The sequence below is a fragment of the Phyllobates terribilis genome, unplaced genomic scaffold, assembly GCF_046119375.1.
Source record: "Phyllobates terribilis strain yellow unplaced genomic scaffold, ASM4611937v1 Scaffold_4__5_contigs__length_816908805, whole genome shotgun sequence".
Taxonomy (NCBI): domain Eukaryota; kingdom Metazoa; phylum Chordata; class Amphibia; order Anura; family Dendrobatidae; genus Phyllobates; species Phyllobates terribilis.
Window position 1 is genome coordinate 308,243,847 of NW_027362764.1, and position 18,068 is coordinate 308,261,914.

At 43.6% G+C, this 18,068-nt stretch overlaps 1 protein-coding gene across 1 annotated transcript in view; it reads right to left on the minus strand.

The window, feature by feature from the left end:
• The window catches only part of TEX10 (testis expressed 10), a 269,253-nt gene that overhangs the window by 246,257 nt on the left and 4,928 nt on the right, over positions 1–18,068 (minus strand). Inside the window, exons 3-4 of the mRNA XM_073678358.1 lie at positions 9,173–9,419; positions 8,165–8,271 (exon numbers count right to left, since the gene is read on the minus strand). Coding sequence (XP_073534459.1) covers positions 8,165–8,271; positions 9,173–9,419 — 354 coding nt within the window. The remainder of the gene's footprint in view (positions 1–8,164; positions 8,272–9,172; positions 9,420–18,068) is intronic.

Below are 18,068 nucleotides of genomic sequence, written 5' to 3' on the forward strand. Positions count from 1 at the left end.
CACCGCAATCTCGGGCACCGGAGCAGCTATCTCAGGCATTCGGCGGCGCCTCCGCTCAGCCCTGTATTCGTTATGTGTAACAGGAGAGCTCCAACACATCCTCTCAAGCCCTGCTAGGCCAGGCCCCCCAACGCAAGTCACATTAAATAAATTTTACCACTATCGTGAAGTACAATATGTCACGAGAAACAATCTCTGAATCAGTGGGATTCGTTGAAGTGTTCCAGAGTTATTACTTCATAAAGTGACAGTGGTCAGAATAGTAAATTTGGCTTGGTAGTTAAGGACATTATTGACTATATTCACTAAGGGCGTTAAACACAGGAAGTGACTAATACAAAAGAAAACAAACAACATTTTTCTATCACCCATGACGGCACAACGAGAGAGGGGATCTGCCCTCAGTGGTTTCCTGTCCTTGATGGGGGACCTTCTAGCTCATCGGCGGCAACAGCGGCATGCGTGTTTAAGATCATGAACTTACCCAAGCCGGGGCCTGTCGGTTTTGGCAGGGCACAGTCTCTGCTGCGGCTGGCCCTGTGTGTGCTGGGAGCGCCGCGGAGAGTGCCCGATCTGGATCTCCTCGTGTGCGGGCAGGGGTTTGCGGCACCTACATAGCATGATGGCCGGCAACCCCGCGTCACGGATGGGGCTTCACTGGGCGCGACCGGAAGTGACAAATCCGGAAGACGCTCCCCGATGACCCCTGAGCTTCGGATGTAAAATTTGGGGGAGGTAGCTGCGGGGACGCAAGCGGGTGATCTCGATGGCACAATGGTACTTAAGGGTAGATCACCGGCTAGGCAGGGGCACAGTGCACGACAGAATGGCGTCACAGAAGCCCTCCTCAACGCATCAGCAGCAGCAAGAGTAGCAAACCATGCTGCAGCAGCATGAGGAGACAAAGCAGCCGCAGGTGCAGCCTCGACACCAGAAGCGCACCCAGGAGCAGCTTCCACCCCAGGGTAGGAGCGGTGGGCGTTCTGGGACACGCAGCAACAAGGATTCAAGAAGCCGGCATAGCTCAAGCAGGATTGAGGATTCCACGGTCTCCCAAGATGAATTGTTGGATACCGTCCTGCCTCCCGTTCCGGTACCCCGCTTTTATCTGCTGAGTGGCGAGTGAGCTATGTGAATGTCGAAGTATTAATGTAGACTTTTTATATCTCGCTCCTTCCTCTGTGTAAGGATGTCCCTAGAAAGAGTACAGGGAAGTCCAAATACAGGGTGTGCGCCCTGTGTCAACAGGGTCTAGCTAAGGAAGCTGGAATTCCTGAGGAATCTGCCAGAGAGATTCATCATGACTGCCACAAAATCCTCTCCGCCAGTACAACAAGCATTGGAGGAAGAGGTGTTAAACCTCCTAAGAAAGAACATGTTACAGGAAGTGTCACCACAAGAGGAGAGCAGAGGTTTCTATTCCCCCTTGTTTCTTATGAAAAAAAATGGACGACACATACAGGCTCATAATCAACCTGAAGGGCCTAAACAAGTCCTTCAACATTCCATCATTCAAGATGGAGACAATAAGATTAACAATAAATTTATTGTTTCCCGGTTGCTAGATGGCTGTACTGGACCTCAGAGATGTATATTATCATGTGCCAGTCCATCGCGACTTTCACAGATACCTGAGAGTGGCTATAACTGTACAGGGAATCATCAGGTACTTTAAATACAGAGACCTTCCCTTCAGCCTGGCAGTGGCACCCCGCAATTTCACAAAGCTTATAGCGGAGGTTACAGCTCATCTCAGGGAGGAAGACAGATTGATCATCCCATAATTGGACGATTTCCTAATAGTGGGAAAAACTTACAATCATTGCCTAGCTCAAGTGGATCGGGCGTGCACCATCTTAAGAAGCTTAGGATGGTGTTTAAACCTGGAAAAAAATCAAAATTGATTCCACGGACAACTCAAATCTTTTTAGGCCTCACCCTGGATTCAGTTCAGTTCGGCAAGAATGCCACCTGCCCGACCAGAAAAAAGAAAAAATAAAGAACCTGGTTTCAGCGGCAATAAGAAATCCAGTAATGACTCTCTGGGGGACAATGTCTTTGCTAGGCTCTCTCACCTCCTGCATTCCAGCAGTAAGCTAGGCCCAATTTCATGCAAGGGAGTTACAATGGGACGTCCTAAAAAACAAAAAGTCATCCTCCAAGGGCATCTGGAGGGCAGATTGACACTCCCTCACAATGTAATCCGTTCACTACATTGGTGGTTGAGGGTGGATACGGTCCAGGCGGGCGTCCCCTGGGTTCCCCTTTTTACCAGAGTAGTAATCGAGACAACCACCTGATACAGAAGACTTGGTCAGAGATGGAGAGTCTGGGGTCCTCAAACATGTGGGAACGACAGGCAGTAGAGAATGCACTAATTAGCTTTTTACCCCTCTTACAAGGTCACCATGTAAAAGTACTATACGACAACCACGTCACTGTAGCGTATGTAAATCACCAGATTTACATACCAGGAAACTCGCTCAAGATCCCTTATGCGGATAGCAGGGAGGATATTTTCTCTTGTGGAAGGGAAAGTCCTCTCGTTAATCGTTCTTCATATCAGCGGAGAGGACAACACAAAAAGCAGACTTTCTGAATCGCAAACCATTATTGCAGGGAGAATGGGCTCTAAATACTTCAGTCTTCCGTCAACTAGATGCCATGCGGGGGGTCTCCGGAGGTCGACCTATTTGCGACCCGTCAGAACAGCAAATTAAAAAAGTTCTGTTCTCTGAATCCCACGGAAAATCCCCTGGTGGTAGACACCTTCCAGTCCCAAGGGGATTTCAGGCTGGCTTATACTTTCCTTCCCCAACATGTCTAATTCCAGCAGTATTGGGGAAGGTCAGGGAGGATCGGGCACAGGTGAGTCTTATAGTCCCCTACTGGCCCAAGAGGGCATGGTTCTTTTGGCTGAGAAGCATGTCAATCACAGACTCCTGGATTCTTCCAGAGATCCCCGACTTTCTTGCTCAAGGTCCTACATTCCATCCTCAGGTGAAAGGACTGCACTTAGCAGCACTATGTGCTATGAAGCGCCATGAGGCACTATGTGCTATGAAGCGCTATGCTATGAGGCACTATTATGTGCCATGAGGCACTATGCTATGAGGTACTAAGATGTGCTATGAGGCACTATGATGTGCTATGAAGAGCTATGCTATGATGTGCCATGAGGCGCTATGAGGCACTATGCTGTGCTATAAAGAGCTATGCTATGTGGCACTATGATGTGCTATTTGGCACTATGATGTGCCAAGAGGCACTGTGAGGCACTATGATGTGCTATAAAGCGCTATGCTATGAAGCACTATGATGTGCTCTTTGTGAAGCGCAAAGAGGCTTTATGAGGTACTGCGCTAAGATTTTTATTTAAAAGAGTAATCATCTGAATGAAGGATAAACCTTTCCTTTGGGTGGTAAATCTCAATTGTCAGACTAGCCCCACCCGAAGGAGCCAACTGATGAGACGCAGCTGGACAGCAGACTTTCACAGAGACCATGTGCTGTATTAACACCATGTGCCGTCCCATGGATGGAGTAAACAGACTGGAGGACAACAGTAAAAACCTCTGAGTGTTACTTTAACATTTACTGAGCAGATTGAGGCTCATTTTTGTGGTAAATTCTGAAGCCCAATAAAGAGGCTCTGTGCGGCCCAGACATGTAGCTAACTTTAGGCTAGAGGTCTAAATTCCAGCTTCCGTTCTGAAGCCAAATTTAAGCACGAGGCCCTTGGCCCAGATGGGGTCTTACAGAGCGCGCGCACACACACACATTTTTGAGTTCTGCGCTAACTTCCTTCAGCCTTTCCTAGTAACCATAACAAGGAAAGGGCCCCATAAACAAGGTATACATTAACAAAGATCACTCACCACCAGCTGTACGGATTCGGAGGCTGGACCACATCACAGGCCTGCTCCTCTCCATCCGACCGTGCCTGAGCAATACTGGGGTGGCGAACCCCAGGCAGGGGCGCCTCCAATAGGGAGCCGATCAACGCTGGAGCTGCTGACCCCAGGTAGGGCTGCAGCTCAACAGGTGCCCCCATTGATGCACAGAGCCGGAGCTGCCGACCCCAGACAGGGGCGCAGTTCCACAGCAGCTTCTTCACTGATGCACGGAGCTGGAGCTGGAGACCCCAGACAGGGGCACAGTTCCACAGATGCTCTCTCACTGACGTGCAGCGTTGAAGCTGCCGACCCCAGACAGGGGCGCAGTTTCACAGCAGCTTCTCCACTGATGCACGGAGCTGCCGACCCCAGCCGCCGCTCAGTTCTATCCAGATCTTCAACGGGTAAGCCTGTCTAAGGTTCTCCCATCAAGGACCCTCCGGTACGCTACCATCAGGGCCGCAGGCTGGTACAAAACAGTAGCCAGAAACATGTTAGAAGACATGGGTCTACACTACTTTTTTCACCGGCGTGCATCTTAGAGCGCGATTTCCTGGATAGCGTCCTCCACAACCGGGATGCGTGGCTGCTGCTCACGCCTGTCCGATGGTACAGGCCCCCTTGGACCCACCATAGCGCTTCCAGGTTCCTGGCACCGGCCGCAGCAGAGACTGTGCCATGTTGGAAACCGACCGGCCCAGGTCTGGGAATAATCTTCTCTTCTTTCTTCTGCTGCCGTTTTAACAAGGTTACCCCTCAAGGACAGGAAACCAACTGAGGAGGTGGTGGAGAGGCGCCGCCCTTTTATTCTGTAGGTTTCCTGTCCAGGAAGGGGCGGATCCCCTCTCTCGTTGTGGTACTTTCATGGGTGATACGAAAAATACAATTTGGGTATAGAGTAACATTCTTGTGAAAGAGTTAAATGTTCATTGTTTTCTTCCACATTCCAAAAATTCCTGTGAAGCACCTGAAGGGTTAATAAACTTCTTGAGTGTGGTTTTGAGCACCTTGGGGAGTTCAGTTTTTAGAATGGTGCCACTTTAAGGGGCCTTTATGACAGAAAATACCCAAAAGTCTCTTCAAATGTGATGCGGTCCCTAAAAATATGGTTTTGTAAATTTTGTTGGAAGAATTAGAAATCGCTGGTTAACCTGTAACCCTTATAACTTCCTAACCAAAAAAGATTGTGCTGATGTAAAGTAGACATGTGGGAATTGTTATTTATTAACTATTTTGTGCGACATCTCTCTCTGATTTAAGGGCAAGAAAAGTCAAAGTTTGAAAATTGCCAAATTTCCGATTTTTTCACAAAGTAACGCAAGTCATATCGAAGAAATGTTATCACTATCATGAAGTACAATATGTCACGAAAAAAAACAAACATTCTCAGAATCAAGGGGATCCATTGAAGGGTTCCAGAGTTATTGCCTCAAAGTGACAGTGGTCAGAATAGTAAAAATTGGCCTTCGGGAGTAAAGGGGTTATATAAGCCAAATTTTCAATTTTTGCATGGTTACCATAGACTGGGTTGTAAATCGTCTTTTTTTTGTTTGCTATTATGGGCGATTGTGCCTGAATGAAGATCTGTGTCTCCTGATAAACCCTAAATATCTATGGGCAAAAGCATTGAGACTGACTTTGGAACCTCGGTGATGGATGGACTGAGGTTCTGTTGATGGGGATACCTGTCTCCATTAAACACAAGGGGACGTTTGAAGTACAAGTTACGTACCATCCTTATTTATAAGCATTCTGTATTTTTATAAATTAGAAGGCTATACCTAGGGATTTTATTAAGGACAGCCGCCTGAGTGGGGGTGCCATTTCACATACTAGGGTAAGGCTGAGTTCACACGATGCGTTTTTCATGCATTTCCGCGGCGTTTTTGCAGTTGCGTAAACGCCGCGGAAACGCATGAAAAACGCATGGTAGAAGGGCAGCAATGTTCCCCAATGGAAATCCGCATGTGCTGTGCCCATGATGCGGATTTTTCCGCAGCGTAAACGCTGCGGTCAAAAATCCGCAGCATGTCAATTAATTTTGCGGAAACGCTGCTCTTTTGCCGCCATTGACTTGCATTAGACCGCATGGAATCCGCATCACTGTATATGTTGATGCGCTTTTCATGCGGTCTAATGTGCGGATGGTACCCGGGTGTGGATGAGAGGACTCTCATCCAGACCCAGGTACCATTAAAAAAAAAAGAATAAAATAAAAAATATACATATTCTCACCTTCTGACGGCCCGCGCTGCGTCCTGCCGGCTTCCCGCGCACTTCGCGGTTGAATGAAGGACCTTCGCTGACGTCAGAGTCATGTGACGGGTCACGTGACGCTGACGTCGGAAGGTCCTACAGTCTTCACTGCCGGCAGCCGGGACCGATGAAGCAGGACACCGGGGGCCATCAGATGGTAACGTATAGATTTATTTTTTATTTTTTGACATCACACACTATATAAATCCATGCCAGCTGCATGGATTTATATAGTGTGAAGTTGACAAGCACTTTCCAAGTGATGCTAAAATCGCTTGGGAAGCGCTTGTCAACCCGCATGCGGAAATGAAAGTGAAGACCGCTTCATTTCCGCATGTCCCTGGCAGGGAACCGCATGTACAATCCGCATGCGTTTTTTCCTGCCAGAGAGATGCAGAAACGCTCAGGAAAAAATCCTGAGCATTTCTGCATCGTGTGCACATACCCTAACAATCTCTGCAGAATTGTTTGAGGGGCAAATTAAGTCTTATAGGTATTGTTCCACAGGTTTTTCCTTTACCGACTGTCCTTATCATTAGAATTGCCCTATCTACTTATTGAGTTAATGGCTTGTTCTTCTCTGGGGAGAAATCCAGTATATTGGGATTTTTTTTTTTGACAGATTACTTACTAGCAGTGGTACTCTCCTTTTTGGTTCATTTAGATCATTATTTAATAAATCCAAGAAGAAAGAAGTCAAAGCTTCTTTAAATTCAAAACCAATATAGCTTTATTAAATACAATAGTAAAAATATTAAAATAAAGAGAAGTAGAAATGAGATCCCACACATCCAGGTCTACAGATCAGAAATGCACATATACAATTATAAAACAAATACAGACAAAGAAAAGAATAACATTCATATTATAGGGGTTGTATTGCCAAATGGGAGGCATGGGAGCAGCTTATGGAGCTGACGTAACTCACATAGCAAAAACATCGGCAAAAAGTGCCATATAAAGCATGAAGTATTGATTCAGCAGCCTCAAGGTTAATCACAAATAGGTAAGAAATATTGGAGGGGTCTTTTTTCACACTGTCAGTATATGATCTCAGAGTAATAAGACCGAATTGGGAGACACAGTTCTAAAAAACAAATACATACTTATCAGTACAACCTGGGTAGGGTAGGGGCAACTTGTACCCCCGCCCCCACCCCAAGCAGACGCTAACCGCGCTTTGGGGTTCCAGCCCCCACCCTACCCAAGTTGTACTGATAAGTATGCATTTGTTTTTTTGAACAGTGTCTCCCAATGTGGTCTTATTACTCAGAGAATATACTTACAGCGTGAAAAAAAGAATTATCCAATCTGTCTTACCCATGTGTGATTGATCTTGAGGCTGCTGAATCCATACTTGATGCTTTATGTGACACTTTTAGCCGATGTTTAGTCTATATGAATTATGTGAGCTCCATAAGATGCTCCCATGCCTCCCATTTGGGAATACAACCCCTGTAATATGAATGTTAGTCTTTCTCAGTCTGCATTTGTTTCATAACTGTATAAATGTATTTCTGATCTGTAGACCTGGATGTGTGGGGCCTCTTTGCTACTTCTTATTTTAATATTTTTACTATTGTATTTAATAAAGATATATTGGTTTTGAATTTAAAGCAGCTTTGACTTCTTTCTTCTTGGATTTATTTGCCATTGAAGTGCTGCACTGTGTAGGCCAGATACTCTCATTGAATAATTTCATTTATTTAATATTCAAATTACCTCTTCTGAGAGGAAGAGGACTTGAACTCTATAGCGCCACCTGTGGGAAGCATTATTTATGCACACTGGGGTTTTTAGTATTTTAAAAATAGAGAATTATTAAAGATTGAAATTTTATAGAAGGGTTCTGATAAAACGTGTCGTAGTTTGAAGGATACGTTGTTTGTAACTGTCATAAAACAATGCAATTCCATAACCCTGCAATTCAATAAACAGCACATAACATCACTAATAGGTAACTGTCCTCAATATCTTTAAGATCACAATTAGTATAATTCAAATTAAATTACCCTTTCTTGATTTTCCTCTGTTGTAAAGGATCATGTACGGTGTATGGAAAATGCTTCATAAAATGATGCTTGAAATCTTTAAGATAATTCTTCCTAAGCCAGTCATTCTATGGAAGAAAACACATGCAAACGTCAGTGAACAATGCATTATTGCGCAGCCAACTACAGAAGTAAAAACACCTGCATTCTTTCTATCTACAAATACCATGAAAACAAAGAGCAGAACATCTAATTCACTGCACTCACACATCCATGTGACACGTTAATGTGCTCTCCAATGGTTTCTTGGACAATACAGACTTAAAGAGTTGAATAGATTTATACATCCATGAAAATTCTGGATCCAAGTGTAAGATCTGTGAGACTGAGAACAACCTATACTGAACCAGGTTTGCAGGTCAGAATTTTTTTTAATTAAGTCTATGAGGATCTCTGGAGCACAAATGCAAATCAGACAGATTCCGTATTGAATCTGTTGCTTAATAAATCTGAATAAAAACATTTGACCTTTCAGGGGTCTTTTTAATTGGACTTTACACACAATCTTTCAGTGAAAACGTGACACATGGAGGCAATAGAGGCGACGAGAGAAAAGCGGTCTGCTTTTACCTACTATAAAATTCACATGGATGTGTGAATGTAACCCAATATGTATTACCTAAACAAATACAAGATATTCAGGTAAATTTCTGGTTACGTTTTGTTTCAACACCACATTCTGGTATCACAGCACATACTACAACTATAGCAATAGGCCACCGGTCACCAGACAAGACATGGTTTGGACAGGCTTTGCAATGCAGCGGCATACCTCAGAGCCTGAAAGCAGAGCTTTATAAACATACAGCAGGTGTAACATATAATCACATGTATGTTACACACGGACGACTGAATGGGGCCTCAACCAGGAGAGGTGATCCAGCCTAACTTGTGTAGAGACCACAGATAATGGCCCATTGATATGCAATACAAGGAAAACGTGTAAATAAGGTAGAAAAAATAAGTTACCAATTCATGTGGTGCATCCTGGTGTTCACTAAGCTTCCAGAGAAGAGAAATTATGCTCAGCACCTGTTGTAGAAGATGATGTGCTATGGGCTCGAGAGATTTTTCACAAGCATCCCCCATGGTCTTTTCAGGGGCCTCCTCAACCCAACATTCAATCAATATTGGAACAACAGCTTGAATAAACTCTTTCAAGTTGTATGAAGAGGAGAAACATTCATCTTTGCTTGTAGCTACGCCGGCAATCATCCTTAATAGAAGAAGAGAATTTAACACAACTCAAAACAAATGTAAAATCATCGGCACTGCTTCATTCTTGTAGCACAAGGGTAAAAAAAACACAAAAAATACACAGATACATAGACTGATTCAGCAGAAGCCTACGTGGGTAGGAAACTAACATACCCATCACGCATTGCTGACATCTAATCCACCCCACAAATATTTTCCTTCATTTTTGAGTACATTATATAGCATAAGTCAAGGGGTTCCACATCACTAGGATTTTAAATACCTTTCTAAGATACGGTAATTCATTAATATCAGGTTGGAGGGGGGGGGGGGGGATACAACACTCAGTAACCCAATCAACTAGATGTTAGCAGGTCCCACATCTGCCAGAAGTAAAGTGTTCAGAGACTGAACACCACAGCTCCGTTAACCGTGTAGTCGCTGGTCGTAAGTACTGCAGCACTGCTCTCGTTTACCAGTGTAGAAGCTGAGCAGCTTTACAAGACAATGGTTCTTACATAGTGTATAGAGTTTTGGTGTTCAGGCTTTATACACTGAACTTCAGGCAGTTTTGAGACCAGCTAACAGTTGATCGGTGGGGGTGCCGGATCTGATATTCATGATCTATCCTTCGAATAAGCCATCAATATCGTAGCCTTCGACAACCCTTTTAACTGTCAGTAATGGAAAAAAATACAACTTGAACTATAAAAAATAAATAAGAAAAATGTATTATGCCCGCTGCACTAGGGGTTGACCACTGAGAAAGATGCCAGAGATTAGCTTCAATGGTCACACTGCTGTCCCGTAATATAAGGCCCAAAGGAAGCAGCAGGGGCTTCAGCAGCCAAATAAATCTTAGTTATTCTACAGCATTACCAACCTTTTCAGCTAATTTTGTCTGATCTTCGATAATTCTTAAAACACAATAGGACTAATTTACTAAGTTATCTGCACCAAAATTGTGGCTTAATTTGTGCCAAAACACTATCTTACATGCATTGCACCACATTTATTATTGGCTTTATAGAGTACCTGACAATAGATTCATATGCCCAAATCATGGGCTGCATAAATCAGACACTGGCCACTTTATTCCATCCATCTAAGTTTTCTCAAATTCTCCAACTTTTCAGAGTAAATGACGTACTTTTCAGACTATAAGAAGCACTTCAGTTTTAGATAGCAGAAGATAAGAAAAACATATTTCTTACATGTCACTCTCATAATCAGCATAGAAGCATGGCTTCAGTATCAATTTTAAATTACAAAATAGATAACACTTCAATGACCCCCTTGTTCTACGACCTCCTGCTGTGAACAGGTAAATGAAGTTAATTGAAGTAGGTTATCTAACGGAGAGTAGACATGGAGTATGTACACAATAATAAAACAAAGTGGTGTGGTGATATTTACGCAGGAGAGAAAAGAAAGTCTTCATTTTTTCAAAGAACTACAAGCAGCCGTGACGGCCCCAGATACCGGATATGAATATTGAATTTTTTATGAGCGGTGTGGATCCTATAGATATGGGAGACATATTTTCTGAATCGTGGACGAGCACAATGCATTTACTTTCATCGCCCTGCGGTCTGAGCATCAGTCCAGAATTAATATCGGCCAGGTGGATAACGTTGTATATTCCATGTTTCACATCTATAGAAAGCTAAAATCATGAGTGCTCCCCTTTGCAAGATCTGTTGCATTCCTATGACAACAGGTCAAGTAATTTTTATCGCTTTTTTATGCAACTATGTGTACTGTATTGTACAGAATATATAGTTGCATAACCGTATATATACGGTGTTGTCTTGTGCCCTTTGTATCCTTTTGTTTATTTTTATAAACACTGCCTAATTTTTGGGAATAAAAACTAATACCCTCATTGTTTCACCTCTGAAACCTCGTGAGGCCCTACATTACTACTGACGGGTGTCCACTTGGCATGCATGCATATGTAATTGTGTGTGTGTGTGTGTGTGTGTGTGTGTGTGTGTGTGTGTGTGTGTGTGCACGTATACACACACACACACACACACACACACACACACACTGCTCAGAAAAATAAAGGGAACACTCAAATAACATATCCTAGATCTGAATGAATGAAATATTCTCATTGAATACTTTGTTCTGTACAAAGTTGAATGTGCTGACAACAAAATCACACAAAAATCAATGAAAATCTAATTTATTAACCAATGGAGGCCTCGATTTGGAGTCACCCCCAAAATCAAAGTGGAAAAGCACACTACAGGCTGATCCAACTTTGATGTAATGTCCTTAAAACAAGTCAAAATGAGGCTCAGTATTGTGTGTGGCCTCCACGTGCCTGTATGACCTCCCTACAATGCCTGGGCATGCTCCTGATGAGGTTGCGGATGGTCTCCTGTGGGATCTCCTCCCAGACCTAGACTAAAGCATCCGCCAACTCCTGGACAGTCTGTGGATGGAGCGAGACATGATGTCCCAGATGTGCTCAATCGGATTCAGGTCTGCGGAAAGGGCGGGCCAGTCCATATGTTCAATGCCTTCATTTTGCACGAACTGCTGACACACTCCAGCCACATGAGGTCTGGCATTGTCCTGCATTAGGAGGAACCCAGGACCAACGCACCAGCATATGGTCTCACAAGGGGTCTGAGGATCTCATCTCGGTACCTAATGCCAGTCAGGCTACCTCTGGCAAGCACATGGAGGGTTGTGCGGCCCTCCAAAGAAATGCCACCCCACACAATTACTGACCCACTGCCGAAACGGTCATGCTGAAGGATGTTGCAGGCAGCAGATCGCTCTCCACGGCGTCTCCAGACTCTGTCACGTCTGTCACATGTGCTCAGTGTGAACCTACTTTCATCTGTGAAGAGCACAGGGCACAAGTGACGACTTGGCCAATCCTGGTGTTCTGTGGCAAATGCCAAGCATCCTGCAAGGTGTTGGGCTGTGAGCACAACCCCCATCTGTGGACGTCGGGCACTCATACCACCCTCATGGAGTCGGTTTCTAACCGTTTGTGCAGACTCATGCACATTTGTGGCCTGCTGGGGGTCATTTTGCAGGGCTCTGGCAGTGCTCGTCCTGTTACTCCTTGCACAAAGGTGGAGGTAGCGGTCCTGCTGCTGGGTTGTTGCCCTCCTACGGCCCCCTCCACATCTTCTGGTGTACTGGCCTGTCTCCTGGAAGCGCCTCCAGCCTCTGGACACTGCGCTGACAGACACAGCAAACCTTCTTGCCACAGATCGCATTGATGTGCCATCCTGGATGAGCTGCACTACCTGAGCAAATTCTGTGGGTTGTAGAGTTATATTCCGTTTAAGTGTTCCCTTTTTTTTATGAGCAGATTGTGTGTGTGTGTGTGTGTGTGTGTGTGTGTGTGTGTGTGTGTGTGTGTGTGTGTGTGTGTGTGTGTGTGTGTGTGTGTGTGTGTGTGTGCATAATAAATTATATCCCATCTCGATTGGGTTCAGGTCTGGTGACTGTAGAGGCCAGGTCATCTGGCGTAGCACCCATCACTCTCCCTCTTGGTCAAATAGCCCTTACACAGCCTGGAGGTGTGTTTGGGCTCATTGTCCTGTTGAAAAATAAATGATGGTCCAACTAAACGCAAACTGGATGGAATAGCATGCCACTGCAAGATGCTGTGGTAGCCGTGCTGGTTCAGTATGCCTTCAATTTTGAATAAATCCCCAACAGTGTCACCAGAAAAACACCCCCACACCATCACACCTCCTCCTCCATGCTTCACGGTGGGAACCAGGCATGTAGAGTCCATCTGTTCACCTTTTCTGCGTCGCACAATGACATGGTGGTTGGAACCAAAGATTTCAAATTTGGACTCATCAGACCAAAGCACAGATTTCCACTGGTCTAATGTCCATTCCTTGTGTTCTTTAACCCAAAAAAGTCTCTTCTGCTTGTTGCCTGTCCTTAGCAGTGGTTTCCTAGCAGCTATTTTACCATGAAGGCCTGCTGCACAAAGTCTTCTCATTAACAGTTGTTGTAGAGATGTGTCTGCTGCTAGAACTCTGTGTGGCATTGACCTGGTCTCTAATCTGAGCTGCTGTTAACCTGCGATTTCTGAGGCTGGTGAGTCGGATAAACTTATCCTCAGAAGCAGAGGTGACTCTTGGTCTTCCCTTCCTGAGGCGGTCCTCATGTGAGCCAGTTTCTTTGTAGCGCTTGATGGTTTTTGCAACTGCACTTGGGGACACTTTCAAAGTTTGCCCAATTTTTCGGACTGACTGACCTTCATTTCTTAAAGTAATGATGGCCACTCGTTTTTCTTTACTTAGAATTTGTATTATGGCAACAAAAAGGCAGCTAACAGTCTATTCAGTAGGACTATCAGCTGTGTATCCACCAGACTTCTGCACAACACAACTGATGGTCCCAACCCCATTTATAAGGCAAGAAATCCCACTTATTAAACCTGACAGGGCACACCTGTGAAGTGAAAACCATTTCCGGTGACTACCTCTTGAAGCTCATCAAGAGAATGCCAAGAGTGTGCAAAGCAGTCATCAAAGCAAAAGGTGGCTACTTTGAAGAACCTAGAATATAAGACATATTTTCAGTTGTTTCACACTTTTTTGTTAAGTATATAATTCCACATGTGTTAATTCATAGTTTTGATGCCTTCAGTGTGAATGTACAATTTTCATAGTCATGAAAACACAGAAAAATCTTTAAATGAGAAGGTGTGTCCAAACTTTTGGTCTGTACTGTAGGTGCAGCGATTAAGTTTGTCAGATTCATGATACCCGTGTTTTGGACAGTATGCCTGTCCTGTCACATGCCATTTAAACACGCTACTCGACAAGGGAATAAAGATAAGAAAGGGAGGTGTTAAAAAAAAAAAAAAAGCCTAGTTCCTCCTATCCACAATATTATAAAAGGAATTGCACTCGAAAGTGTGCCGTCAGCAATTTCTCACGGACCCATTGATTTGTGCAAGTACAATCCTGCTCATCGTTATTGGCACCCATGAAGTTTAAGTACATAATGTGGAATATCTCCTGAAAAAAATAACTCAATGAAACAGTTTTTTTTTTTATAGAGCACTTATATTAAATACAAAAAAGCAAAAGATAAATAATTTAATGCAAAAAACAATCAAAGGGAAAAAAAAAAAATTGATAAACCTAAAGCTTGCTGTGTCACTGGTATTGGCACCCTTTACATTAATTTAGTATGGAAACACATTTTGACTCGCCTGTGGTAAATCACATGAGATTCACCTGTGATTAATTGTCAGTGCCCAAGTAACATGAATTAGCCAATGAATGATGGCTTTAGTGTTTTAAAAAGCCACAAGGTAGGCCCTGTTCCTTTGTCACAATGGTGAAGACAAAGGAGCTGTATGAGGACATCAGAACTGCTATTATTAACAAAAAAAACTTCCAAAGGGTATAAGGCCATCTCCAAAGAACTTGGTATCCCAGTTTCAACAGCGCGCAATGTTATTAGTAAGTTTGCCAAGAATGGAACAGTCAAGAACCTCCCTGGACGTGAGGGAGAGAGGAAAATTGACAAGAGAGGTCTTCGAAGGTCGGTGGAAAAAAACACCACATCAAACATCCAAAAACCTGAAGGCTAACCTGGGGTCATGGTTTCAACAAGTACCATACGTTGCACACTAAACCCAGCAGAGCTTTATGGGTGAAGGCCAAGGAAGAAACCATTGCTGTAGAAAAGACATAAAAAGGAATGACAAATCTTAGCCAAAGAGTACCTTGACAAATCACAATCATTCAGGTAAAATGTTCTGTGGACAGATGTAACAAAAATAGAGCTTTATGACAAAGCAAAGCAATAGTTTGCTTACAGACGGCGCAATGAAGCTTATAAGGAAAAGAACACCTTACCAACAGTTAAGCATGGTGGGAGGATGCATAATGCTGTGGGGTTGCTTTGCTGCGTCTGGTACTGGAGACCTTTACCGTATCACAGGAATCATGAAATCAGAGAATTATCAAGAGATTTTAGAGCGAAACGTCCTATACAGTGTAAGAAAACTTGGTTTGAATTTAAGATCATGGGTCCTCCAACAAGACAATGACCCAAAACACACATCCAAAAGTACACATGAATGCTTGAAAAAGAAATAATGGACTGTTTTAAAAATGGTCACCAATGAGTCCTGACCTCGATCACAGTGAAAATCTTTGAGGTGAGCTGAAATCTGCCATTGGGAACCCTGCAAACATTCAAGAACTTGAACAAACTGCAAAGGAAGAGTTGGGAGAAAATTCCAGCTGAGAAGTGCAAGAAGCTTATAGATGGCTACAAGAAACGTTTGAAGGCTGTCAGCAATGCAAAAGGGTGTGCAAGCAAGTATTAATAAGGGGTAGCTTTTTATTGCAGATCATGCTGTATATTCTTTAATTTTCTTTGAAAATGCAACATGGAAGTTGAAAAACAATGTTTTATTGTTGTATTACTTTGGACCACTAATTAAATAACCCTGAGGTTATAACTTTGGCACATTTCCATTTATTTCTAAAGATATTGTACAGTCTATAAAAAAAATAAAAGGGTGCCAATAATGGGGAGCAGCACTTTAATTTTGAACCGTGAATTAAACAAAAAAAAATTTTCTCCATGAATGATTTGCGGACAAACAGTCTGCAAAAAATCAGGGACATGAGAAAAACACCAGAGATTAGATTGAGCACATGTTCTCTCTGTGAAAATCCTGGATACAACATGCGTATGAGAAGTAAATGAATGAGGCCTTATAAACTTTATTTTCTATCCAAAAATAGTTTCAAGGGAACCTACAGGCAAAAAAAAACACTATTAACCTGTAGAAAGGGGGTTAATCTACAGGTTAATTGCGTCACTAACCTGCACAGTGCCCGCACTTAGCCGAACCCTGCGAGGAGAAAACTAACTTTATTCCCTCCACAGTGTTCCAGTCTCAGTCACAGCTCTGAGTACAGAGTGTGGCAGCCATAATCCCGTCCTCGGCCTTGACAGACACTGGCTCTGCATTGGGGCCGGCTGTTTGTCAGGGCGGGTGCACCGTTAGAGCCGCAGCTCTCTCTACTCAGAGAGGGTGACTTAATTAGAGCCATAATGACCCCTGTAACTGAGACCCGAACGCTACGGGTATGTGAAGGGGGAGGAGAGGTATGGATTATTTTCTCCCCACAGTATTCAGCTAAGTGCGGGCGCTGGGCAGGTTAATAACGCTATTAACCTGCAGATTAACAGCGTTTTTTTCTAGTGACAGGCTCCCTTTAACCCCTTTCCGACGTGGTCAGTAATAGTACGCACCACGGCGGAAAGGCCGGTTCAGCGGGGGCTCCGGCGCTGAGTCCACACTGAACCGAGCACATGTCAGCTGATTATTACAGCGTGTGGAATCCTGATCCACCAGCGGCTGTTGAATAGTTAAATGCCGCTGTCAATCTCTGACAACGGCATTTAACAGCACCGCGCTGGAAGAGTGTCACTTACCCCGCCCATCGGTGACCTTGTCACGTGATCGCGGGTCACTGATGGGTCGGGCATGACAACCCTGGGTCTGCAGCAGACCCTAGTGGTTGTCATGTAAAGATTGCTACGAATGCCAACTAGTGGTCGGCACTCATAGCACAGGAGAATTTCTTCTACATAGAGGTGATCTGCTCATCGCCTCTATGTAGCAGAGGCGATCGGACAGTTGCTGCTTTTAGTCTCCTATGGGGACTATAGAAGCAAGCAAAAAGTGTAAAATTATATATATATATTTATATATATCTTTTAAAAAAATATAAAAGTTTTAATCACCCCCTTTTTGCCCCATTCAAAATAAAATAAAAAATAAACCCCACATACACATATTTGGTATCACCGCGTTCAGAATCGCCCGATCTATCAACATAAAAAAAAAAAATCTGATCGCAAACGGCGTAATGAGAAAAAAATTCCAAAAGCCAGAATAAAGTTTTTTGGTCGCCGCAACATTACAATAAAATGCACTAACGGGCGATCAGAACATCGGATCTACCCCAAAATGGTATCAATAAAAACTTCAGCCCTACGCGCAAAAAATAAGCCCTCACACAGCCCCAGATCCCGAAAAATGGAGACGCTACGGGTCTCGGAAAATGGCACCATTTTTTTTTAGCAAACTTTGGAATTTTTTTTCACCACTTAAATAAAAAAGAACCTATACATGTTTGGTGTCTACGAACTCGTAATGACCTGGAGAATAATAATGGCAGGTCAGTTTTAGCATTCAGTGAACGTGAAAAGAAAAAAAAAAAAAACTGTGGAATTGCATTTTTTTTTTTTGCAATTTCACCACACTTGGAATTTTTTTCCCATTTTCCAGTACACTATATGGTAAATCTAGTAATGGCGTTTAAAAGGACAACTCGTCCCGCAAAACTTAAGCCCTCACACGGCCATATTGACCGAAAAATAAAGGCTATGGCTCTGGGAAGAAGGGGAGCAAAAAACGAAAACTCAAAAACGAAAAATGCTCCGGTCATGAAGGGGTTAACTACTATGCAAGGGCTGTGACTGGTATTGCAACTGAGCCCCATTTAAAAAAAAAAAGTAGCAACCTACTGTAAATTCTGTCCCTGAAGTTGGATCATGCTAACAAACTATGATTAAAACAATGGCAATTGCATGGCGCATGGATAACTAAAAATAGATAACTATGGACTTTTGAAGC